Below are 27,496 nucleotides of genomic sequence, written 5' to 3'. Positions count from 1 at the left end.
CATGGGTCCCACCTCAATGGGGCACTATGGGACAAGTCCCCCACCCACTCTGCACAGACATAGAGGACTCTTCCAGAGTATGGTTGTGATCAGCTTCCGAAGAAATCCAGAGCACTCGAAGTAAAAGTGAGCCTTCCAGCGGAAAGTGGGAACTGGATGACGGGAGGATGTCCTGTCCTGGAGGGTCTCGGGAACCACAGGCAGCTGGACTCCGTTGTTCTGCTGGACGTTAGCGCATGTTAGGACGTTACGGTGCATTCGAATCTCACAGGGTGTCGTCTGACAAACTCTGTTAGAACCATAGCCCACTTTACTGACGGGAGGAAGGGTACAAACACAGAGAGGTCTTTCCCTTCGTCGCATCATGAGGGGTCTGAGTAGCCAGACTGCGTTTTGATCCCGCTGTCAGCTTCAGACAATGCTGATCTTGGGTTAGGGTCACGATGTGGATGGCTCCTGTTGATTCCCACCCCCTGGCATGCCGTATTGATGCTGCACAGTGTGGAGGAAACCCTGTAAATGAATCCCCTTTACGTGGAGTTATTGGTTGCAGTATGATTCCCAGTACGTAGCAATTGAATCACGTTTAGCTTCTGAGCCTGCTGTCTGTGCTCCGCTGTGTGAGGAAACGCCCTTTTTCTCAGCGTTTCAAAAAAACTGAAAGAGAAGGAAAGGGAAGGAAATGTGGTTCCTCGAGAAAGGAAAAGTTTGCTCACGGCCATGCCTGTCTTCTGAAGCATTTCTGTCGGGTCACAGCCAAATCCAAACCAAACTCGCTGCCATTACGAGCCCCTCCACGCGGGCCCTGGGGACCGGATTTTACACAGAAAATGCACTGGCTCTGGGTGCCTGTATTTGATTCTGTGTCCATCCATCTGTGTAGTCATCTGTCTGTCCTTTTATTCATCCTTCCATTAATCCATTCATCATTGTTTCTTTTTCATCCTGTTTCTTTGTGAGTGGTGGTTTGGGTGCCTCTGGTGTTTGCAACCCAAAGGCACTGAAACATGCGTTGGTCTGTCTTTTTGCTTCTAAAGAGCTTTGGCCCACAGCTGAACCAGCTACAGCTTGATGTATACTAAGGAAACTACAAAGAATGACCAACAGATGGAGTGAAAAGGTAGACAGAACCCAGAGTCCCTGTCCATTCAACAGTCACACTATTAACCTCATTAAATAGTATTTATTGAGTCATATGTCAGTAGATTTATAAAGTCTGTTCAAAACAGTGTTGTGCAGGAGACCATCAAACAATCTGCTCCAAGGGCTGTTGAAAGAGAAGGTCAGAAAATCAAGGGCATTTGTTAGAAAATAACATCAGAACATATCCAGCTGTGTGTTGTATGCTTTCTCCCTGGGTTTATTACATGACAGGTTAAATGGCCTATTCCAATAGCACTCTTCTCTCACCTTTCATCTCTCCCAAAGGCCACTTCCTGATCAGTGGATATGATGGGTACTCTGCACTATCAGCGCTTTCCTGGCCTCTGTGGTACAGGTGGAAAACACCAGCATCAACCTGGAATGAAATTACACAGTCTTCTGCCACTACAAATACAGACAGTGCAACAGGAGATCCATGACTTAATGTGATGAGATGATAAACTTCATATGTGAGACTGTTTGACCAAACTATGGAAGGTCTCTCACTTTCTCTCATCACGCCTCCATCTCTGGCCCTTATGCGATCTATCTCCGAACCTCTCTCTCCCTGATCTATTTCCTTGCATGGACATATGGTGTGAACATAGGGAATTTAAAGTTTAAGTCACTTTTACATTGAGTACAACCAAATGTTATCGCGTTTACCCGACACAACCTCATCAAATGGTTCTTTCCTTTTGTTTAGTGACTCACTGAATTCTCCAATCAACCACAGGCCATAAACACGCGCACAGTAACAGTGTGCACACTGATTTCCTTTTAAATGATTGTTTCCTCTGGGTTTTTTGGCCTGTCCACCTACAAGCAGCCCAGCACTTCAGAGAGTGTGAGCTGCTGCCGGAGGCTGAGACGGACAGGGCTCCACAGAAGACCAAGCCCAACATTTCACTCTTCTTCTGCTTTGATTTCGCACCCTTGCTCACTCGCAGCTGAGTGAACCACATGACCTTGAGGAGGAAAATCCTGCGAGGTTTTTCTGATCAGCACAGTTCCTGTGTGTTTGTGTTTGTGTGTGTGTGTGTTTACAATATTCTCTGTGGCAACTAAATGTACCCCTGATGATTGGTGAACATGACAGGTCTAACATTTTTGAAGACATTTTATTCTTCTTGTTAGTATAGCCATGATGGAGAACCCTCATAAATATACTCTGTGTGTGTGTGTGTGTGCGTTCGTTTGTGTGTTCGTGTGTGTGCACACACATTCAGTCTTTCATTCTCAGTGGGATGTGCTAAGTAATGACCTCATCTTTCTCTGGTGACCCCAGGTTGACCAAGAGGCCAACCTCTAAGCTACTCCAGATGGGTGTGCAAGACCTTAAATCTGTACTGCAATCAGCTCTCAAATGGGGGGGGTAGATGGAGGATACACACCCTGAAGTGATAATAAAATTTCGCCATTTGCTGGACAGATGGAGTCTCTGATGTGAGCGTAGTTTGATGGTGTCTTTTTGATGCTTTTGTTTAGGCTTTAGTTTGGGGAGATTGGGCTGGGATCAGTTGAAAACTAAGAATGTGAGTCTGTGTACACAATCCTCACCTACAGTTTGACCTCCAAAAAAACGATCACCTTTTCCCCACAGCCTTGGAGAAAGCAAAGCTAAAAATAGAGCCATTTTCCAAAGCTAAAAAAGTTTATACCCCCTGTGACCTGTGACCCTACAAATAAAGCTAATGTTTCGGGAATCCCCAGTTGCTAGAAACGTCAATGAATCCTTTAAAAAATACCATTGTCATTCATCCTCCAACTTTTACAGAATTAATTCATTAACATATAGCCTGATGGATGTTTTGGGGTAACGTGTTTTGTATGTATGTTGGTGTTCGGTTACTTCCATGAAGAGATCATGCCAGTTACATTTGTAAAAACAGCACCGAGCTGTTTTTAACTGATGTTAAAGGATACCAGATGGGTCATAATTGCTTGATGATGTTTGAAGTTTGGATGCGACTGGACATCTGAGAACATTAATAATCTGTCTTGCCCAAAATTCATCAGGAACGTCTTTCATGTTTAAGCCAGAGTTGTGCTCCAGTGCAGCTCGCATGACGGTCCAGGGGTCCAGAACCGAGGAGAATGGAAAGCATCAAAAAGTAAATAACATTTTGTATGAGTCAGCGAATAAGTTTGAGCTACAAATTATGCACCACTAACAACAAGCACATGAAATCACAGTGCTGGTCCAACAGCTGCCAACAGCCCACATCTGACACACAGATAGAATGCCATAAAAAGTGAGCGTGAGAGTGAGAGTGATTGGGGGTCTTAGGGGTCTGGGATTTTGGAGATTTGCCTCAATTATGACAACATATAGCTGCCCCATTACAAACCCAGAGATGGTAATCTAAGAGGTAGGAAAATTGCAGCAAATATGGGGTATATTTTTCTGCCAGGTGTTATCTTTGATGGTATGTATTCCTTCTAAGGCTCAGTGCTACCTTTCAAATTAATCTTAGAGATAGGACTTGACTCTTGGCAGTGGGTGGAGAAGTGGATTCTGCAGTTCAGTTGAATTGCTGCTGGGACATGATTGTGTTTTCATGGTTGCTATGAACCTCATGCCCTTGACCTTGAAAAAAGAGGGCTTTGCTGAATACGATTCCATACAAGCTCCACCACCTACATAATGCCTGAAAAATGGATCCATCTATCCGCTGTATCCATCTATCTGCTGTATCCATCCATCTACTAGATCTATATATCTGCTGTATCCATTTATATACTGGATCCATCTATCTGGCGCATCCATCTATATACTGGGTCCGTCTATATGTTGTATCCATCTATCTGCTGTAGCCATCCACATACTGGATCCATCTATCTACTGGATCCTTCGTTGCATCAGTGAATTTCAGTTTCATTCATCGCTAGTTGACTTCTTGAAAAATCTTTGTTCAATCAAATGTCAATGAGATCCACAGTCCAAAACCTTTCGAGTGTTTTTTTTTTAAATCTTAAAGTTATTTTTTTAACGATGGCCTCAAAATTTGACAAATAATTAACATAGCCCAGAAAGATCCTTTCACAGAAAATATGCTCTTATCTTAACTGAAGATTGGATGTGTTCCTAAAGCCCTTGGAGATCCTGAAGTTGTGTTGGTCTCCAAACAAAAGGATCTGAAGCTGTACCTGTGGTTGGAGGTTCTCAGTAAATATGACTGCTGATCTTCCAAAGCAATCAAAATGCCATTTAGAAAAAAAGAAAAGCCCAAAGCAACTGAACAAAAAAATGTTTCAGTGAGCATGAGATATTTATTCTGCCTAATCCATGTCATTTTCTATTGGTTGCATGAAATTTGAGGTTCTTATGCTTCCTCTGAGTATTGCTACAATATTAATGGCTCAAACTATAAAATCATGGTTATGGTCAATGAAATGGATAAGACGGTGGTGTTAGGAGTGCCCCTGCTAGTCAATCCTCCCCTCGCTATTAACTTTAATGTGTGTAACTTTAAAACATCACCGAAAGGACTGTCTTGACCGTGTTTCTGAATGGCTGTGTGGTGGCATGTGTTATTTTAGTTAGCATAGCCTGTGAAGGAGTTTAGGCTTGCCATTTACTTAATGGGCACTGTGGTTAAGCTGTTAACATTTGAGGCCTGTGGAATCCAGCCAGCTAATGTACAGCCATCTCTGGAAAGTACAAATGATCCCTGCAGAGTTGCTGAATATGCAGAGTTGCTGCCCATCGTGACTTGTGCATCAGAGACGCTTCAGAAGAGTTACCGACACCAAGGTTCCCTGGCATTTGTTGAGAAGAGCTTTGCTCCCACACAGTGCTTATGCAACTATGAATGTGATCCGTGTGTTTCACAATGCATGTCTTAATATTACGATGAACAAAACCAGAATTGCAGTGTAGGCAAGGGATGCATCTAACTTTAAAAAAACACATTGCAGCTTATATAAACCTGATGGAACCGCAGAGCTAGGCTACCAGCCGTGGATTCTCGGTGATAACTGATGACCACATGCAATCTGGAGGAGACTTATTAAATCATGACCTAAGAGTGAAGTCTGTTAGTTTCATTAGCCATCAACAGACTGCATAACACTGCTTGGCCTCTAGAGATGCCTGAGGCATTTTGAACTAAGAAGCATTTGGGAATGCCAAGATCTCAACATGTGTACACACACACACACACAGTGCATTGCACCTCAGCAGACGTGCAACAGATCTGCAGTGTCTTTGAGTTATCTTTAATTATCTCGATGCCATGTTTCATCTTGCTTTCTCTACAGCTCTGCATTTAAAAGATGGCTTGTTTTAATGCTTTTTTTGGCAGTTGTGTTCCTTTATTGTCTGTTGCATAGAGAAGTAGGGGCCTGGGGGTTGCCAGAGTGTGTTTATTCAAATCCCACCTCTCCCAGACCCACACCCGCAAATCTCCAAACAGCTTTTAATTACCCTGCGATGCATTCAGGCGCTCTGCACAATCGTTGCCAAATGGACTCGGCACTGCAGTTTCGGGATCGTACTACCACAAAGCCTTTTTAAACTGCTTTCACACGGCTTTTTCATGGGAAAGCTCCAGAACCATGAGTCACAAGGAAGAGAATCACGACGGGAGGGCAGGCGGAACCTGAGATCTCGTTTGTTGGGAAACTGCTGCTGTGTTTGATAAAACCTGTGACATGTTTATCAGTTTGGATTCCCACTGCAAGTTTGGATTCCCGAGTAGAGACATGAAATTCACAGTGAAATTATGCACTAAATTCTAGAAGTGCAGAGTTTGTGTGTCTGGCGTCTTGCTCTGCCTCGATCTTCAGCTCCACCTGCTCCACCTGTTAAAATTCCAGTGAAACCTGTTCCAATCACTGTGGCCCAGTTAGATTGGAACAGTCATTCAGGAACACCTGGAGCAACTGCCCTTACCCAATGAGACAGCGATTGCTTCCACTGAAATGATCACCTCAAGTGAGTGCCTCTCTCCTGCTTTAGAGAGACACAGATGGACGTTTCTTGGCACAGAAAGACCGAGACTCCCTCCCCCCTCTTTCAAGGGATCACTGGATTCACAATGTCGGAGAGAGATGGAATAGTCATTAAGGTACCTCTGGAACAACTGCATGCTGCTGTCTACAAAAAAGCACTGACAGAACTTATACCAAGACTGCTGAAACCCATAAAACAGGCTCGAGGCCCTTAGGGAACCATTCAGAGTAAAATGCAAGTTTAGAAGCAAAAATGCATCAGAACAACCAGTGAAATGGTGATTTTCTCCTACTCGTGAAATGAATAAGTACTATTCTTCTGCCTTTTGTCATATGCATTCATCATTAAATGTCTCGCAGTCTCGCCATGACTCATTTACTGATCCATAAAAACTCACCGTAAAAAGAAAAAACAGTTAGTTTGGAGCTAGCTTGTGTCCTGGAAGGCAGAAAGATTGCTATGGCCACTCCGAAACAGACACCGAAGCAATTCCAGCTTTTACAGGGCTTGGATTAATCAGAGCAATGTGAAGGAGCAAGGGATCCTCTTCAGAGGAGGAAGCCCCAGATGCTGTATGGAATTATGGGTAATTAGAGTTGGAGACAGATGGGGAGCCACAGCCTTCAGTCTATCCCACTAGATGAAAAACTAAAGAACTAATCTGGTGGGCATCATCAAATTTAGCCTTGCTGGACAGGCTTCGATTTTTGCTTAAGTGTAGCTGGACAACACTGGTGATGTTGACCAAAAGATACAAATAAAACCATGTATACAACTCTCTTTGGAGAAGCACCACATGGAGGACAGTGGCCACATCTGGTTCGCAGTTTGCCTGCATGCATTGTGTTTACTCTGAGTAGGCCCAGTGTTTATCGTCTTTGGCACGTGTCCACAGAGCTGAGTTGCAATCCTGTTTGGTGCTTGGCATGGTGTAATGTTTTGAGAACAGAAAGGAGTGTATTATACACCCTAACCCCTCTCCCCATGGTGGGGGTCATACTTCGTCCATCGTGGTCACAAGTTTCTGTCATGTTTTGCTTTTCCGTCTCAGATCGAGGAAGAGAACACACTGGAAAGATGTTTCAGTGTCAACCATTTAAAAATACAGTTTCCCCTCCTGCATGTTGGACATATGGAAAAGATTGGGTTTATCTGCCCAGGAAACTGGGCAGAGGGAAATAACCAGAGCTCATAGCCTGCCAAGTGAATTTCAGAACAGAAAGTGCCGTTTCTGAGATATTCAACAGCCTGTGACTGGAAACGTTGTGCTGTGCTATTCATTCTGCTCTTAGCAGTTTGTCATGTTGCCAGAGTTATAGATGCTAAGACGTGGGTCCCCTCTTTCTCCATCAGGAAAGAATTATACAGGCTCATGGAAATCTGTGTGTTGTTTGATTTATGTAATAAAATGATTTACTGCACTTTAGCCCCCTGCTATTCAGTCCTTGTTCTTCGAATGCAAATTTCTGCAGATCCCTGCCCTGCCCTTGCCCAGGCGCCAGGTGTAATGACACAGCAACCCATTAGTATCGATTGCTACAAAAATCTGGGTCAAATTTAGATTCAGGCACAAAGCGTTAGATATTGAAATCTGTCCTGAAACCGAAAACATTTTTAACTGTGTACCCCCTTTTAAAAAGAAATACGTTATTTCCTTCCCACGACCACAGGGCCAGGTCTTAAGATAACAAAGGAATACCAGGGCTGTCAGTTGTATGTATCTCCTCTAGGTGAACGCCCTAGGACAAAACCAATTCCACTCCGCTGCAAAATGAAACTGCGCTGGCTTCATATATCACTATAGAACTCATAACCGTGTTAATGGAGACCACAAATAGTGACCCTCAAAAAATGACGGAGTTGGCAGATGTCCCAGTACTGATATGAAGCAGAGAGGGAAGCATTTCTGCTCAAAAGCAATGTGGAACTAATTGCATTTGATCTATGTGATGATGGCCGGCCAATATGCAGTATCAATAAATCTGCGTCATGTTGTTGCTTTGGGACGAGGTGTTAATCTGAGGATGAGTTTCATTTTGTGGGCTCTTTATCTTGGATCAACTGCCTCTGGTAGGCTTGGTGGTACAAAGGCAGGGAGTTAGCAATCAGTCCAATTCTGAACATGCAGTTCGAATTGAATTTTACAGCTTTCATAAAAATGATCGTCTCACTGAAGAACAAGTGTTGATATGTATGAGAAACTGTAAACATATATAGATAGCACAGTTCAGTAAAAGTTTATTTCATTATTTAATGGAATAATTGTAAATATGTTAAACATACAAGAAACCATATAACCACATTTCATAATTTTAATAAAATTACCAGCTTTAACGTAACAAGTCCTCATCAGAAAAAGCATCACTGAGTAATGGTTCTGTTTACTGGGCGCTCAGCACCCTTTTTGCAAATATAAAAATCATTTCAGTCCATATAAGTACACTCACACAGCGTGGAATCTTAACATAGAAGTAGAAAAAATGACAGGAATTGATGTCAGCTGGCTCTATATCTGCATAAACCCTCAAGAATAAAGACATGTTTTCCTTTATCATCCATAAATGGTGAAATACTGTGCACTTCTCCCTCGAAACTGCAGCTTTAGTTCTGGGGTATGTCCAGTACTGGGGAATCACTGTTTCATCACATATTTCACTGGAACTGACTTCTACTGCAGGTTTAGCTAAAATGGTTCCCACATTTGAAATTCACATATATCTGATTATATAGGGCATAGGATGTAAGTATTGTAGACTCACTCTAGTGCATTATAAGTCAGCATGCAGCATTTGTCTGGATGGGAGTATGTGTTCAGTAGAGCTGAAAGCAGCTGTTTGAACCCTCTATAGCAGAAACGGCTTACACCCTTGTAAGTGTGTCACTGATTAATTTTCTCTTTGCCATCTGATGACATGCAACTAGAAACTTTCTTTTCAACCATTACTTAACAATCTGAGCCATTTACATCGTTACAACAACCCTAAAGGACAGATCTAACTAACAGGAATCCGCAGTGCTCCTATGATGATGTGTACAGTATTGCTGTTGCATTTGTGAAAATATGTCTGCTATGTGAAACTGGTAGCAATAGTTATTTCTTTGAAATATTCATACTAAGACACTACATGACATGAACAGCGTAAACAAGTATACTAGCCTGATGACTACACCTGTGGTGGGGCGGGATTCCTTGGCTCCTTAATGCTAGGTGGAAGACTAGTATTACATACTACATTAGAACTATTTTATTTCTAGACTACCTTTATAGATGTACAGGCCCACAGCTTTTGGCAATGACCTGCTAAAGTTCCTATGTGCAGTCATTTTGACTCCCTGGCAGTAACTGGGCTTGGTTGCCTAGTTTTTCAACTTTCTGGGTGGGGTTTTCTTGTGAGTAGGTTTTTGGTCCTGAGTGTCTTGCTGTGGGTGCGGGAGCTCAGAACGCTCTGGTTCAGGCCCATGAAGCTGCTTCAGGACACCTGGCTGGTCCTTGGTGTCGCGTTTGGCCTGCCTGAGCATACGTTTCATGTTCTTCACTTTGTCCCTCAAATGGTTGTTGGCTTTCTCCAGCATCTTCACCTTCTGGGAAAGAGTTTTCACCTTCTCCTCTTCCTCAAAGAGGGCTTTCTGCACCATGGAGCACAGTAGCTGTGGGACAGGAAGTGGAAAGAATTTAAACAGAAAGAATATAGGAGGCTGGTAAAAAGCAGACAAGACAAGCCCTATGATCACAGTGCATAGGAATGGTAGAGTCACTTTCCAATGATTTACCACACAAAAGAAATTTGACGATTAATAAATGCAGACATATTTGGATTTACATTAGGCAATAATTACATTTAAGCTCATGATCAAAATATGAAGGTAAAAGTATGAGTAGGTAATAAAACTGGATGAATATATATATATATATATATATATATATATATATATATATATATATATATATATATATATATAAGAATTTGATGCTTATTGGTTGATCTGAGTTAAGATAAGATTGTGAAATGGTATTGATTGTGAAATGGTATGGTGGAATTCTTCATACTTTAGGGAGATCTGCAACAATGTTGTCACTCATGCCAGAATGTTCAGGCCTGTTAACTTAACTTGAAAATACCCATTTCCATAATAGCTCATTTTAGAAGCTATTTTAGTCTGTCAGGTGCTATATATACATGTATATATAATTTTGTCCTTCAGAAGTTGTAGCAATGTGTTTTTGAAGTTAGTTCTTGGAGGCTTAAATCATTAATTCCTTTGGGTTCTAAAGTTCTGAGGGTGTAGACCCAATCTTTTTCCTACTGAGATACAATAGACTACTCTTTGCAATGATGCATGCGCAGAAATGACTGATGATAATTGATTCATTAGGGCTGGTTATTTTAATGGCTGAATTAATAAATTTGCATGTACCACATTTAGCGTGATTTCAGGCTACTGTACCACAGTTATTTGAATCATAATTTCATCAAAAGGATGCGGTCTGCATTTTCCTGGAGGATTCTGAATTGTTTATGTATAATATTAGCCACTGTTTTAACTGTACGATAATAAGTAAACACCAAAGGAATTCTTGTTGTCTTAGCAGTGGACTGTTGATGGGTCAGCGTTGTCCTGCCATGGCAACTCCTCTGCTTCCATGGTGACAACGTCCCCCCACCCTTCTGTCTGAGTCCCCCATTCTCCAGGTTATCCTTGGGGGCCACTGCTTGGATGTATTCAAGGATGTTCCATGTCTCACCCTAGACAGCGGAGCTTACACTTTAATCCTTTGTATCTTATAAAGTATCTTCTGACTGGCCTACAGCCTTTAGTTGTTCTTGGCTGATGACCTTGGTAGATGATCTTTAGTTTCTTTATCCAGTTGGCATTCATCGTGTCGGGGCCAATTGCTGCCCAGTTGTAGGATGTCTGCTGTTGCAGTCCTGTCTGGTTCCTGCTGTGAGAGATTCTGGTGTAATGCGATGGTTCATTCTCCTGTATTCTCTTCCAGTGTTGTTCAGTTTCAGCTCTGGCTGGATCCTCAGTCAGGGTTCTGCTGATTGTAAGTGAGAGTACACTTTAGATGGCTCTGTGGTGAAGAAGGCTTTCATTGTTTTGACTTCTGCTTCTTTCATGCATATCTGCATGTCTAGCTTCCAGTGTTATTAACCTTTGCTCAGCTCCAGGGCCTCACCTATGAGCCGCTGTTGTATTTCTTCAGTAGCCAGACACAATATTTGATGTATATACCCTTCTGATGCTCTTTCTGACTTCCATCTGGTTTCCAGCCTTTTTTCAAAGTGGGTGCTGGGGGCGGCCTGTGGCTTGTACGTTGCAGCCTAGGGTTAAAGCATAACTAACTATGCCACTTGTTTGTATCATGCTTATATTTGCACAAACCCTCTGGTGGTGGCTTGTCACTAAGTCAGGAAAGCCTACAGTGGTGGCTATCAGTAGAAGTCATGGTTATCTTTTCCTTACCACAGCTGAGCCACACCATGTGTCCACTGTAACTCTGGTATTCCTGGATTCCTTTAGCAATTCTGACTGTTGTGTTTCAGATGCAGCAGGCGGTTTATTTGGGGCAATGCCATATCCCATTTATCTCATCCATCTCTGGCTGCGATAGGGGACTTCATTTTCTGTTGCTGAAGGCAGGGTAAGCAATAGCTTGTCTGTGAGTGTGGATGAAGGCCTCCTCCTCATCCACAGTTCCCTTATGCACTTCCTGTGGCCTCTTCCTTTGGGCTTTCTGCTGTAGTAGCCTCCCAACAGCCCCGTGTGGTCCGGTCTTATCATCTAATCATCTGTTAGAGTTGTTGCAGTATCCCACATACAACACACCTTGTTTCATGCTGTGTATATATAATGAGAATTGGCTTTGGCTTAAGTGTCTTTTTCGAGAGCATCTTGAATGTGAAAATTAGTCTCAGTTGACACAGTGATCATGGCCATTTTTCTAAGCAGATTTTTCCTGAATGCTCCTTTACCTTTATGACCTGAGCTACTGTGAAACATGCAAAGCAGGTGAACACCATGACATATTAGAGTGTGCTTTCACCAATATGACTAACAGAAGGTGCATTCAGATTACACAACACTGTATTGTACATAAATAGACACAGAAGATGACAGAAAACTACATGCACACAGAGGGTAAATGCCCCCGCACACCTGCACACCTAGTGGGCAAGACAGTCACAGGGGTCATCTATGAGCATCTAACCATCTGTTTCTCACAGTTTTGATGATGTCCACTGTACTCGACACGAGGCCTCTTTTAACAAACATACCTTGCTGTGCGTAGCAAAAACCGCCACTCTGTTTCCTGTTTCTTGTTTCTTGCTCAAGCTGTCAACACCCCCGTGACTTCCCGCTTCACAGGTAAGTAAACACTGCCAAGTGATTACGTTCAGTAGGAAGCCAATTCAGCTCTCTGGCATCTTTTCCGCCTGTGTTCTCCATGTTCCATCCTTCTTTGCTCCTGAGATGTCAGATCCCACTGGGAAATGTCGTCATGGTAACACTCAGTTTCTGAACTTGGTCGTTATTGCTTTTTAATTATAGCAGTTAAGACCTCCGGGGTGGTAGTTTAAAAGCGGGGGGGGGGGGGGGGGGCATGTAAGGGGTGGGTTTGGGAATGAATATCTCTCTTACTTTAGCGGTAATCTGAATGCAATTGAGAGAGGGAATGACATCTGCTGTTCCTTCGCTTAACCTTCTGACTACTGATGTGAATTGAAACTAGCTCATTAATGAAACATAAACCATCCATGCTGCTTCGCTGTGACAGAAAGCTTTCAGGACCCGATTGAAAGTAGCTCTCCAGACAGATATTTCGTGGTCATTGAAAAGAATGCAAGGAGCGCACTATGATTTATAAATGTCTGTTTTAAAAAAAAGGGAAAAAAAATGCAAAAGCCAGCAGGGTTTTGCAGCATGTGGGCTGGTGTTAACAGCAACGTGACATTAGTGGGTCTCCAACTCTGGCAGAGTCGTGCAGAAATGTACAAGCCTGGTCAGCCATAACAAGAATCTCATTAGAAAAACAGTAACACAGGGTTTAAAAATACACCCACGATTTATGAGAATCATGTGCTCCTGAGAGAACAAAAGCACTAAAACTAAAGAAACAAAGTCACCCAGTTCAGTGCTCCCAATGCTCCGGAGACCTTGACCCACACAGAAACTGTGCCCACAATGCTTTGCTTTTATAGTGTGGTATAGATTTGAAAACCACACTTGTTTGGAACCTGTGACTGATATGGACCTCATGGAATATCCCCACTGCATTTGCACTGAGTCTAAGGCTGAATGAGTCGAGTCTGAAGGCAGTTACAGGCAAAAAATCTGCAGCACGCAAGATGTCTCCACAATACCCTTCCCTGGTTTTCTCATACTCTTATTTCTCAGTTGCTGGAATACATTCCCACAGGAGGATGGCATCTCTCTTTCTCACTCACACAAAATCAGTGAGAAATCATTTACAGCTGATGCTTTTATACAAAGCAACTTACAATTCTGACTGAACGCAACTTGAGAGTTAAGGGCTTTGCTTAGGGATCCAACAGTGGCAACGTGGCTGTGGTGGGGCTTAAACTGGCAAACCTCTGATGACTGGTCAAGTTCCTTAACCACTGAGCTACCACTGCACTCTGAATCAGCTTTTCACAGTTTGCTCTGTTTCTACTGCAGGGCACATATGAGTCTTTTGAGGATTTTGCAGATGCTCCTTACTGCCACTTTTGGCCGTCACTTTAAAAATGGTAACATCCTGAACAACTTTCATATGGTCATATCTGTGGCAATAGTTCATGTTCTGCACTCATTAAATATGGGCCTGGCTAAGGCCATCTTAAGTGTAGAGAGAGAGTGTGTGTTCAGAGTGAGTTATGGTGATCGGACTGGCAGGTCCATGGCGCGTGTCCTGTAAGCGGCAGGGTGGGGGCGAGGGCTCACCCGGCTGTCCTCCTGGGCCTCCCACTCGGGCGTGTACATGTGGACCTGCGTCCCCGCTGTGCAGTTGGAGAACTGGAAGAGGTTGGCGAACATGCGGTGGTTGTCGGGCGTATCGGGGAAGATGGGGTCCTGGAAGTTCACTCCGTGAGGAATGATGCTGTAGTTTTCATCCATCCTTGGAGGTAATAATTTAAATAATTAATAAATCATTTATATAATTGCATCATGTCACACCATAGGAAATGCAACCAAGGGTATAAAACCCTAATAAAAAAAAACAAACAAACATCACATTGTTCTCTTTCTGCTACAATAAATGTATATAAACCTGGGAAGGAAGCCATAACAAAGCTCATACATTATTGAACAGACATGTCCAGAAAGATTATACCTGCAGTAAAACGTGTGTGTGTGTGTGTGTGTGTGTGTGTGTGTGTGTGTGCGTGCGTGTGCGTTTGTGTGTGTGTGCACGCATGTGTCTGATCCTGTTTCTTGACAAGAAACTGGTAGATACCATTTCTTTAATAATGAAAACAATGGTGAGATAAATCTAAAGATTGTGTATGATCGGCATTAATTCACAGGCAATTCGATTTTTTCTCCCTCAGGCTCAGATGGATTTAGAAGAAGATAAGTCATGATTGGCAGTCTCTTGCTGTTCCTACCACACACACACACACACACACACACACACACACACACATATATACATACATATATATACATATATTTATTCTCTTTCCAAGCAGTGAGAGAATAAGCAAAGCCTGAATCAAAGTTCTGATGGCAGCTGGTGAAATATTAATACCAAAACCATGGTTACACTGCAACACGGCAGAAAAACGAGAAGCTTGTTTTTTGTTTTTTTTTTGCCTTCTGATTAAGGCCAGACTCTTTTTTTTCTTCCTGTGAGTCTTGGCTGGCAGCCATGAACAGCCAGAGGAAAGATGGCCCTGCATTTTGACTCCAGATTCGTGTTTGAACTCCCTGACAACAGCACAGCACACGCTGAAGGTGTTGTGCTTCCTGAGAGCACTCATTACAAAGCAGCCAAAAGGAAGGATTCATGTCAGTTATTTGTTAATATCTGAAAACGGCAAACGTAATGGTGTGCGTCATTGCATTGGGCAGGAAAGCGCTCAGGCTCTATACAAACGATATGCTAATGGGTGCTGGGCAGGCAGCGCGCTTATGTTTGTGTTCTTTTGCATGAACTGTTCTTTCTGCAATTATTTCAGTGTTTGCTTTGTGTCCTTAGTGGGCGATGCCACACAGCAGCTGCGGGTGGCGAGAAACACAGTGACCCCTTGTGTTTTCGGAGAATATGATTGCTGGATGGGATATCAGCATCTGTGTTCTTGTGTTGAGGAACACGAGAATACAGTGTTCTGTTTCTTGATGGCTGAAACACTTCAGTATATTGTCAAAAGTAAAAATATATATATATAAATAAATTTTTAAAAAGCTTTAATCTTTCCTGATGCTCCGGTTTGGTTGACTCGTAAATGAGGCGTGTTATTTTAGATGAAAACAGTACAGTCTTAAGAGCTAAAGGGTGACTCTCCAGTCAGTTCACCTGGATTTTATCTGAACCCCCCCCCCAATCTCTCTCTATCTATCTTATTCACTCTCTCTCTCTCTCTCTCTGGTTGCATGTAAACGTGTATTTTGTGGAAGTGTTGGGTTTGGAGCCTGCAAGACCACAGTTCATCCATCCGGATCCCCTTGCAGCTCTCTATGGGAGCATCAAAAACTCCAGAGAGTTGTGCCGCTTAAATCCAGCAATGCCCAGCCTGCCTGATGGAAATTCAGGACAAATTCCAAACACCTCCCAACAGTCATTTAGTGCCCTAGATAGCTTAGAGCTGGTGTACGCTACACTATAGGAAGCTGTTTTGCCAGTTGATCTCAAATTCTGGAATACTCTAGTGCAATCTGGAGTTCATTAAGTGAAATTTACAATAAGTACATATTACTTATGCCTAAATAAGGGTGTTATTAAAGATAAAAAATATGTTCAGTCTTGTACGGGTGGATGAATTTCGCGAATATTTGCTATTTGGCATCAGAAACATCCCACAGAGGCTTCCACTCTCCTTGGTATCGATTTTCCACAGTCCTACACGTAGCCGTATGAGTGTAATCGCTTCTTAACTATTTGTTCTAAGTGGACAGCTAAAAGCAAGTTGGTAGATCATGTCTGCTAAATGCCAAACATGTAGATGTGAATATAATGAGTAAAAAACAAAAAAACTGAATTCATATTTTGATTCAGCGTGCAAAAATACCTAATAAACAGGTGTTTTTTGTTGCTCTGGCCTGTCCTACTTAGTTCGTGTGTTAAGTTTAAGCTGCACGAGGTTTTTCATATCGGCTAAATATCGTTTAATGAGAGAGCCGAACGGGGACTGATGGAAAGCAAAGCAATGGAGGAAAGGAGGAAGGAAGAGGAGAACGTTGTTTGGGGAGTTCAGTAGGTTTATGAAGGTCAGTGTCACTTTGCTGTGTACTAAGTCATTGTGGGTAAATATTTAGCAAGCATGTATGATTACTGTCTGAAAGTTAAGAGCCATCTTAAATTTTAGGGTTAGACCAGTTGCAAAATGGTTTTGGACCAATTTAGTTTTGGATAAGATGTGAAGAGTCACTTAGGAGCGTCTTTTTGCTGTGTGGTTTTGTATGGTCATCATCTGTTATTCATGTCCTGTAAAATAGGATAACACAAAGTTCTGCTTGACAAATTTAATGCATTCCTCCCTCTTTTGTACTGCCAGTGTCTACCAGTCACAATTTCACTGACTGTACTTGGTAAGCCTTTGTGTTTTTGGATGTCTTTTTATCAGAAAGTAATGTGTATTCTCTGTGGCATCTGGGGGATTTTATCTCATCTCATGGCCAGCGTACCTCCTCAAATTCTGGTTGACCTCATGTTCTGGCACATTTTTCATATATCATTTAATGTATAAACAAATAAAACAAACAAATAACAAACAAAAAAAACCCACCACACTCATATCTGACGCCTGTCTGGAAAAGTCTGGAGTGTGTATATTTTTACCCAATAGTCCATGCCGTTCTGATGAATGTTTCTGTGCTGGGCCTCTCTGGTTTCTCAGCTTTTTGATGGTTTGAATGAGATTTGTCCTGCCAAACTGGAACCAGCTGTAAGAATGGTTCAGGGTTTGGGTTTGTAATTCTTTACCTTTCTCTCTCTCTCAATCTCTCTCTCTCACTCTCATGCATGCATTCACATACACACACTCACGCATGCACATACAGAAGTGCGCGCACACACATACTCGCGCACACACAGACACGCATGCATGCACACACACGCACACACACAGACACAAGCAAACAGGATGTTCAATTCACATCATTCTAGTCTGATAGTCTAGTGACTGTCAGCAGATATAATGTAGTCCATCGGTAACTGGGCTGTGACTCAAATTTTATTGTTTCAACTCTTTCACATACTAGATTCAAAATGAGTGTTAGACACCATGTGGACCAAAGACATGTGGATGTCAGTAAAGCAGACCATCTAGCACAGACCATCTAGACCATCTAGAACAGACCATGTAGAACAGACCATCTAAAGCAAACCAACTAAAACAGACCATCTAGACCATCTAAAGCATTTTTTATAGAGTGCCCTGCATATCACATCATCAACATCTATGCTGCCAGCTGTTCTGGATAGTAAACAGTAACTCAAAGATCAAACTTTAAAAAATGAATAAACATGTGCTGAGAGTACTGCAAATTCAGTGATCATGAGGAGAAAAGCTTCCTTCCCCTCAGTTTGTAGAGCTCAGAGTTCACACATCACACATTTGAGTAGAAACTCAACACTCTGTTCTTCGGTAAAGGCAGAGTAGAAGAGTTTAGTGTTTCACACCAAACCCATAGCTGAGCTGAACACATGTCTCTTTCTTGTTTTCTCTCTCTCTCTCTCCCTCTCTCTCTCTCTCCCTCTCTATCTCCCTCTCTCTCTCCCATCTCGGGTGCTGTCTGGGGATCAGGGCTGGTGATTGATTGATGGTGGGTTTCGTTGAGTGTCGTTTCGTGCATTTCACAGGAAATGTGGAAACTCACCAGGGAGAGAGCGGGAGGGAGGAGGGAGAGAGAGATGGAAACGTTTCAACACGTCTTTGCTGATTTGGCACGTGAGCCCTCGGCGGTGTGATATGATGAGAGCATTGTGCTCTACCATGCTACAGACCTTCCTCGCATAACACTCACCTGGGGCATGGGGTGTTGTTCGGGGCATTCAAACAAGGGCATGGTTTCTAGATAAGGATGGGATTTTTTCCTTCCCCCATCTCCCATAAGACAACAGGCACCTCTTTGGAATGCTGTGGGTATTGCTATCTGATTTCTTACATCAGGTGACCCTTTCACCTCTGGGAAGGTTCGCGTCTTACGAACAGAAGCGTTTTGAGGAATACTACACCCGTACCCAATTACTCTGAGGCACACTCAGAGCAAAAGGTATCCTGATGACATCAGAATCATTGTCTGCTTTTGAATATGGATCAGGGGTTCAGGTGCATTTTTTTTCCCCAATCAAAAGCTTTGTTCCTTGGTGACATGCATCTGTGTTTTCCAGGTATTCCCATGTCTCTCAGGGCTGACCTAGGATGCCATTTGGATCAAGAACGTGGTGCAGTAGAATACCTCAGTCTGGGACCTGTCTGGGTCAAGCTCTGGGCAGGGGGCGAACTCTATGGACCTTCACTTCAACGAAACAGTGAGAAAAGCATCTGTCACCTCAGTCTTCTCTGAGCACCACCTCCGTCTGCTCCACCCTTACCCCTCAGCACTGAGTATTGTGCGTGGCTCCAGACCTCTGGGTGATCATCCAGAGCTGCTGTGGTTTGGAATGCCTTTGAAGGATATTCGCCTGGAGGGTGACGAAAACGGAGCGAGGGATGGGGTGGGCGGGGCTCGGCCTGAACCTGTCCTTTCTCGTACTGATTGGCTTATAGACTCTTGAGGACATAATGACTGTTGGTACGTGCTGCAGCAGACACTGATTTAAACTGTAGGGCCACATTTATGCCTTTAAAGTAATCGGTGCCCGCTAGCCATTCTTGAATCTGTTACCCCCTGTGTTAAATTCTGGCCGTCTACGGACATCTGGAAGTGGTGCAATTATGCCATAAATCTGAACTAATCTAACTAATCTAATCTAAATCATACCTTGACCTCCTGGTTGTAGTTAATTGGATTTGCTGTTCAAATTTGTTTCTGGGTAAAAAAAATTGGAGGGATTTTTTAAAAATGTTTTGCAAAATACGTGGCACTGTGAGCTATGATTTGATAAAGACGTTTTTTCCTATGATTCTGAAAGCTTGATGGCTGTGTTAACATCATGCAACAATTTTCAACTTAATTCAAGACATCATTCAATGTTCCAATGGAAAAGGTCATATTCTTTCTCTCTCTCTCTCTCTCTCTCTCTCTCTCTCTCTCTCTCTCTCTCTCTCTCTCTCTCTCTGCGCCTGACCCTGCTAGCTTTAAAGCTGTGGTTTCTCATTAAATACATTGGAATGTCTGAAATGTTTGTACTGTTCTCCTGGTAATAATGAAAGGATGTGTGTCAACATGTCCCTTAGTCCAGGCAGGTCCACTTAGCATTGTACTGTAGTAGAGGCAACTGAACTGTGGGGTTGGTGTCAGCAACCTCTCCCGGCCAAAGAGCTACCAATTCAGGACATGCTGTGGAACATAGACAAACCAAACCAAACCCAAGTATACACTTTCACAGACCCCTAGTCATTACAGGTGAAGGAACAGGTGCTCAGCGTGGAAGGAACCTGACAACAGCACTAGTTTATCTGCTCCGGTTACATGCAACCGACCTGGTGTACCTGGAAACCGCTTCGCCTGTCTTAAGCCGAAGACGACGTCATAAACCTCCCAGAAACAATTGATTTTCTCTTCTTATGAAAATAGAATTTCATCTACAGACATTTTCCATGCATCTGCTACGATAAAACAAAGATGCATTTGGGATCGTTACAATAAAACAGCTGATTTGCGAATACTTCCCTAACGCTACCCTCCCCCTTAGCAATAGCAGGCAGCGTGGAAAGGCACAGAGCACTTATGTGGACTTATGTGGACACAGAGCAGACGTACACGTAGGAGGAGACCACCGCTCACTTTTCGCCGGCTGGGCTGTGGGGGTAACGTGGTGAACACAAGTACAACCGTCTACTTTTCCAGAGATACAAGGCTTCCACTATCTCTACAACAACTGCGGTCCGGCCAACCTGTGCAAACAGAATTACTATGAAAAGAAAAGACACATGAAGAAAGTTTGTGTCTTGTTGTTTCTCTGTTATATGAGCACAATGGACCTGTTGCTCTCTCTGCCTGTGTCTTCTGGTTATCACCACAAACTTACACTTCCCATTAAAAGACACATATTTCCAGTACCACACACAAAGAGCAGTACCCACTTTACTCACACATGTGCCTGCTCTTCTCTCCTTGTCTCCGTTTCTCTCCCCCTCTCTTTCTCTCCCCCTCTCTCTATCTCTCTTTCCCTCCTCTGTCTCCCTCTCTTTCCCTTTCCCCAGAATGAGGGTTAATGGTCACACTCCCACACATCTGTTTCAGGTTAGCATCTTCAGGTCCTGTCAGTTTCCTGGCCAGCTGGATCATAGTTTCCCTCAAACATAGAAACAAAGACCCAGGGAGGTCAGACACGTGAAGTAATAAAGAGCGTTTAATTCTCTTCATATACACATTTAGATATATTCACTTTTGAACTGTGTTCCGATTAAAACTGCAAGCTGGACACGTGACTTCACATTGACTATAGTGACCAATACATCGCAAAGTGAAATGCGCTAATTTAGTAGGCTTGGGGATTTATTATTAGTTACCATTTATTATTATTATTTTACTGGATACAGTTGGAACGAGTATTTGTTTGCACAGAGCAGCCACTCAGCCATACCTCAGGAAGATGTAATAGGAGTTGTTCTCCACCACGCTGTAGGAGTAGCAGGGGAAGTACCCGAGTCCGGTGACGTTGAACCTGGAGCCGGCTGGCACCTCCAACATGCTGCCCCACGCCTGGTCACACAGTAGCTCGATCTCCGCAGAGAAGAACAGATCGGTGTCATATTGCCACGGCAGGTAGTTGTACACGCTGTAAGATTCCTTGTAGATGGCGAGGACTTTGGCGAAAACTATGATCTCCGCCAGTTCAGCCCGGCACGATTCGGTTTGAGGTCTCCAGTCGTGGGGGAGCTGGCACCCCCACGCCGCACTTAGGTGGGACGCTAGAATTAATAGCAGGAGAGCACCCATCACAGGAAACGATGCACCTCCAGCTAAAAGTAACCATGTGCAGCGCGCGCTATTGTCCTTGCAAACCCCCCCACTTACTTTCCGCGACCAACTCCGCTCAGAACGCGCAGCATCTATGCGTAAACCTCCAGAAAACGCAAACGTGGTAATAACACAAACGTTACGGCAAAGATGTCAGGATACCCGGGTTTTATATCCGGCAGCGCGTAAATCAGTGCATGCCTCTGGACCGTTTAACCGCTCGTCTTTACGCCATCCTCATCTGCGCGCTCCGCGAGGCGATGATCTAATATTACGCGCGGCTCGCGGACTTGGGTGGCTCTAAGGCGCGCGGGCGACGACTAAGTGCCTCTACTTCTCCAATTTGGCAGCCTAAACCTTCACAAACTTCCCGTGAACCGCAGTAAGGACATTCCCTTCTTTAACACTACAGGACATTTTTATACATTAATACCAGTGAGAGAAAGAGCGAGAGAGAGAGAGAGAATTAAGTAATTAAAGAAAGATAGAAAGAAAGTAAGAAAATAATTTAACTTACCATTGTGAAAGCACCAAATAAAACTTATTGTGAGGTTGTTAGACACTGAGGAATAACCGAAACAATAATACTGCAACCCGCGAGATGCGTTCAAAAAACATACATGAATGTTGTTATAAACTCACCGCTAGAATAATTACGCTGGAAATGGATCAACAAACACATGAATGAATGAATGAATGAATGGCTAGCGTGTCAGATATAGGGCACACACACACAGAGTAGGGCTGATCCGAACACACCTAAGAGCCACTTTTTGGCAAACAGTGGTTTCAGTAGCACACTGTTGTTTTGGGGCATAGAAGAGACATGGAAAAGACAGAAGAAAAGAAAACCTGAAGGCATCTTCGAAAATAAAGCATTTAAATAGAAGATTTTCAATCCCTGTTCAGACACGGTTTTTTTTTTTTTATTATTCTCTGCTCAGTCTGTTCTTTTGTGAATCGGGCGTACAAGATCAGCATGAGATCTTGAACTTAAAACCGAGAGTTAAGCTATAACAACGCCCTGACTCCGGCTATATTGTCCATTCCATGTTTGCACATGCACTTCTGCCATCGTTAACTCGCTCTGCTTCTTTTACTTGAGAAAGCTGCAGGAGATTTAGGATGTTTGCAGGGTGTTATCGCGCCACCCAGCGCCGTTGCTTTGTCTCATCGTTAGGGAACAATATCGGTTTGGGTTGTTTATTTTAAATGCATAAACATGGATTTTGTTTATAGATGGCAAAAGAGCGGTTATCTTTCTTAGTCTAAAAGTTGCATTCCTTTGTGAATGCGTAAAGACAAACGTAGTTTAGCATCGTTTTTGCGCAGTGTGTGCACGTTTTGCGTGCGTGCGAGTGTGCAGTCTTGTGTATAAAGTCGATGAATTTCTCTCCCCACTTAAATTAAACAGAAGAAACTGTCTCTATATCTTGAATGAATTGCATTCGCATTAACAGTTACTTAGTTACGTGAATCAGTGTGAGTCGATTCCATGGTTTGATGAATTGACCAGTGAATCTACATGGATTGAAACCGTAGGCCTATATGTTTAAACTATTCTGTCAGGAAAATGTAGGTTACATCACAGCGTAAAACCGTTTATGCTATGGTGCGTGTATTCAGTATGCATTCACTGTTATATTTGAAAAGATAATAGCTGAACATGCTTACTAATACTTTGTGTAAATACGCGTAAATTTCACACCCGTCAACGCATGGTTTCTCAAAGCCAGTTACTGAGTAAAATTTACATTTACGGCATTTAGCTGACGCTTTTATCCAAAGCGACTTACAATTATGACTGAGTACAACTTGAGCAACTGAGGGTTAAGGGTCTTGCTCAGGGGCCCAACAGTGGCAACTTGGCAGTGGTGGAACTTGAACCAGCAACCGTACGATTACAAGTCAAGTACCTTAATCATTGAGCTACCACTGTAAATTGAACTATAAAATCAAATCGTAAAATCAAACCCCTCACTCGACAATGCGCTGACAGCGTGCGTTTCCATCTGCTTGCATGTTTTCATAGCTCAGAGAGAATATTCTACCAAAGGACTAAACTCCCCCTGGGCTCTGAGCTCGGCTCGCACCGATGCACTGAGGCGAGTCTGCTCCCACGGTGTGGCTGTCACCCTTCTATACCGCCGCATCTCCTAGCAACCCGTCGCTAGGGACCGCGCGCACAGCGGCGGAACGGGGTGTCGGTGTACGGGCGCTCCCGACGGTCATCCCCGCAAACGAGCAAACGCTACCCGTGCCGTCGGCATCCTCTCGCTCAACTCGAGCGAGACCGCTGTCGAAACAACGCAGGCGCGTTCGTTCCGCAACCGAAACTTTAGCAGCTAGGCGGATGTTTTCGCGTTTCCCTCATCGCGCGACCTCCAGTCGTTGGAACGTGAGGTTTGAACGACGCGCAATGCAGGCGGCAGGTGGCTGCACACTCCAGCTAACGCGTTCATACCGTCACTGCCAGGCTGGAGCAGCAACCAGTACAGAGACTCCAGTACAGTCACTGAGTGGTTGTTCAGTACCAGGAAAACTCGAAAGCAATGCACTTCTAGAAACGTGCTTCGGTGCGCTGTTGTGTTGCCTTGTTATAGTATACAGATGTTTTCAAGTCTTTTAAAGGTGAAAACAAATTTAACATAGAAATAAGAAACTCATTAGAAAGATATACGAATACCCAGAAGTATTGTGGATAAAAAATGTTCAGAGGAAACTATTATTATATTTCTTCGCTTAATGTTTAATTCAGTAGTAAGAATAAAATGGAATTGCTTTTATCAATACAGAATGTAATACACACATATTAGTTAGTCTTGTGTAATGGTGCATCATATAGGATTGTTTACTGCACATACTAAAATAAGTCAGTATATTTTAATACATTTTATGATTATTTTAATCCACTGACGTTCACAATGCAGGGCGAGGCAAGTCGCAGGTGAAGTTGCGTGGGATCTATATGAATAATGCTGGTTTGCTTTAATATATTTTGGGCATCGTCACTCTACTGCGCAGATACAGGGATACAGTCAGCAGCATTAGTCTGACAAAGCTCCAAGGCTGGCAGCACCTCTGTGTCAACATGAGAATCTGGCAGAGCTAAACTTTTCTAGCACATCAGAATTAATTTCATAGACTGATTACACATATACCTCAGGCGAACGGGCAGGAATTATTTCTAACAGACAAACTTCCAGTTATAATTTTGTTTATCAAAAGCAGTTTGGGATGAGCTTTGTTCCGTGCCCTTTTTGTGATAAAGTAGTTTTGACCCCTGTGAGCTTCACTGGTGTATGCCGATATTCCGGTATTCCACGTGGAGTTGTGATCCGTGTATCCAGTGGTGTAAAGCCGGCATGGAGATTCCCCCTGGCAATGTCTGTCTCCCCCGCTGTGCAGACACACAGGCACACTAGCCTGCAGCCTTCTACCCTAGGGCTACATACCTGAACCCTCCTGTCTGGTTTCCCCAACAGGGACCTGGAGGAGAGTGAGAGAGAGAGAGAGAGAGAGAGAGAGAGAGAGAGAGAGAGAGAGAGAGAGAGAGAGAGAGAGAGAGAGAGAGAGAGAGCGAGCGAGAGAGAGAGTGAGAGGGTATTATGTGAGTGTAGGAGTAATTTAATGATTTAGTTAGTGTGTTATTGAAAGAGAGAATTAGACAGTTATCTAATTATTTATGTGCATGTGTGTGTGTGTGTGTGTGTGTGTGTGTGTGTGTGTGTGTGTGTGTGTGTGTGTGGGTGATAGAAGGAGATCGACAGACTGAGGAAGCAGGAGACAGAGAAGCAGCACTAGTACACGGAAAGCCCAGGGGAAGGATCTGGTTACAGGCGGGGGTGTCCAAGCGAACAGACAGCTTCCTGCTCTAACCTTTCGCAGCACTGAGCGCGCTCAGTTCCGCAATGAAAACATTAGCAATTACAACCCATCACGTCTCATCACGGTCCAGAACGGAACAAACAGATGCTGATCAACACAGCACAGGACCGTTTCACGACTTGCAACGACATCTTGGGACAACCATAAGCCAGCGGCGTGACCGTGTCTTTATACCCACAGAAAAGCTGCTCAGAGTAGCAGGCACGCAGTGTCTTACCTTCAGTAATCCTGCTGGAGACCCACCGGTGAAGAACATCTTTGAGTTGTCCTCCTCCTAAAAAAGTGAAACATCCCAAAAACCAACATCATTTAGATGTTTGTAAATGTTTACTCCACATGAAGAAAAGATGCATAACAATGGAGAGCTAAAACTCTTTCCATAAGCTGTAATTTAAGATATTGATTGAAGGCAAAGTCAGTCATGTATTTTCACTCGTTTAAGTGACTGATGCTGTGGAAATATTAGCATTTCATCTCAACAGGAATGCTGAGACTACCAGGCTTTCCTGAGCTTTTAAGTGCAACTAAGCAGGGTAGCATTTCCCAAAAGCACTGTAACACAAAGATCATTGTTAAATGGTAGTGCGAGTATCATGCTGAACACTTTCTCTCTCATTTAAGATGATCTGAACACTATGATGCGTTTGGGGAAAAAGGAGCTCAGACTGTTTAAATGAGCATGTTGCTTCATGTTGAAGTGCTGGATTACAGAAGTGCTCAAGACCGGAATAGAATCGAAAGTAAAGTAGGTGCATAGCAGCAGCTCATAGCAAGCCTTGGTTTTGTGCCCAGTGCTGTGAGATACGCTGGCAGGCAGGTGGCTGGCGAAGCCCGCAAGCGCACGCCTGCTGTTGGAAAACACACTCACATAGTCCGGGAGCTCCTCTGCCTCGCTGTCCTCCGAGCTGCAGCTGGCACCCGGACACCGGCCGAGTCTCCTGTCCCGGCCCAATCTCAGGAAGTCCGCCGCGGACGACCTCCTCAGTAGAGCTAGGGCGACACAAACAAGCTTCGTCTACGCCAGGGGTTTAAACCGCCATGGTACTGGCATTCTTCTTGGGGAAGACGAGAGAGGAGCACCCATAAAGCACGCCGTGGTTCTTGGGTGTCTTTGGGCGTGTTCTGGCTGTTACTCCATTATCCTTAGTGGTCTTTGCTCTCTCTCAGTATTATAGTAATTGCTATGTAGTGATTAAAATGAAGCTCCTCCAGCCGCTTAATTATTTACTGTTATTAAGTTATTTGAAATTCTTATTTAACAGTACTCAAGAAAATTAAGATCAAGAGTACAGCCAAGTGATGTCTAATTAAGAGAAACCTCATCGAGTCATAATCCTTGGCCAACCGGGGTCATCTTTCACAAAAAAACCACACTCTCCATTATTCTGAACGGAGGACAAAGCGACACCTAAAAGCTGCTTTTACCTGCTTCACAGATATAAGCCATCAGTGCCAAGCTGAGCAGAGCCACAGTCAGGCCTCTCCACTGCCTCATCCTTCCCTCTCGCTTGGAGCGGCTGAGCGCCGTCGCTTTGTAGCCTGTGGAGGTGGGCTCCTCCCACCCACCTGTACACAGAGTCCGTGGCCTTCCGGAGGGGTGTGGTCTCATGGCCTCCGCCCCAGGTGGGAGCAGGGTCCAGCATTTGCATAACCCAGGCCCGGTCCGAGGCTTGCGGCGCTACCCTTCTGGATATTTGATGCAGCGGTTAGAAGACACCGCATGCTGGGGGGACGTTAGTTGAGTTCTCGTAATGGAGTAGTCACTGGATAGGTTTGTGTCTTGCCCCTAAATATCTGGTTTTGGGCCGTTTCTGAAGCCCACTCAGGCAGGAGGACGAGCTCAAGTAGCGTGAGGCTGCCGGATGCTGGCGCCTGGCAGGTCGCCGGTGACTCTTGAGCAGGTGTGAGTAAGCACACCTGTTTAAGGTGAAGAGGGAGTCGTAGTGGATGCCTTTCAGCATCCATTCCTCTTCAGAGCGGCTCTGTCTGCCTCCCACCAGGTCTGCAGCAAAGTGGCTGTGGGGCTCAGTTACCTGGACACGCTCAGGCGTGCTGGAGCAGGTGTGTATTCAGTTCAGGTTCAGCACTGTCCCGCCTCAAAACAATTTAGCCCTTGTTTACTAGCGCGCAACAAATCAGATCCCCCAGATTCTTTGGGATTATACAGATTGGAGGTGGATGGAATGGCCCGGCAGACAAAGGGCCTTGTGAAGC

The 27,496-nt window shown here is 43.9% G+C and overlaps 1 protein-coding gene across 2 annotated transcripts; it reads right to left on the bottom strand.

The window, feature by feature from the left end:
- Positions 1-1,197: 1,197 nt before the first annotated feature.
- Positions 1,198-21,699, bottom strand: ccdc3b (coiled-coil domain containing 3b). 2 transcript variants are annotated; one of them, XM_027020528.2, is made up of 4 exons: positions 21,018-21,699; positions 14,045-14,219; positions 1,411-1,519; positions 1,198-1,267 (listed from the first exon to the last, which is right to left on the bottom strand). In XM_027020528.2, exons 1-4 carry the CDS (start codon positions 21,371-21,373, stop codon positions 1,221-1,223), a joined length of 687 nt encoding a protein of 228 aa, XP_026876329.1. In that variant the 5' UTR covers positions 21,374-21,699; the 3' UTR covers positions 1,198-1,220. The 2 variants fall into 2 exon arrangements, with proteins under 2 accessions (XP_026876329.1, XP_026876328.2); XM_027020527.2 differs by lacking the exons at positions 1,198-1,267; positions 1,411-1,519 and adding an exon at positions 8,321-9,748.
- Between the last annotated feature and the right edge of the window lie 5,797 nt (positions 21,700-27,496).

This window comes from Electrophorus electricus, chromosome 20, assembly GCF_013358815.1.
Source record: "Electrophorus electricus isolate fEleEle1 chromosome 20, fEleEle1.pri, whole genome shotgun sequence".
Lineage (NCBI taxonomy): Eukaryota > Metazoa > Chordata > Actinopteri > Gymnotiformes > Gymnotidae > Electrophorus > Electrophorus electricus.
The sequence above is the reverse complement of the archived record's forward strand: the minus strand, read 5'-3'. Positions and strand labels throughout refer to the sequence as shown.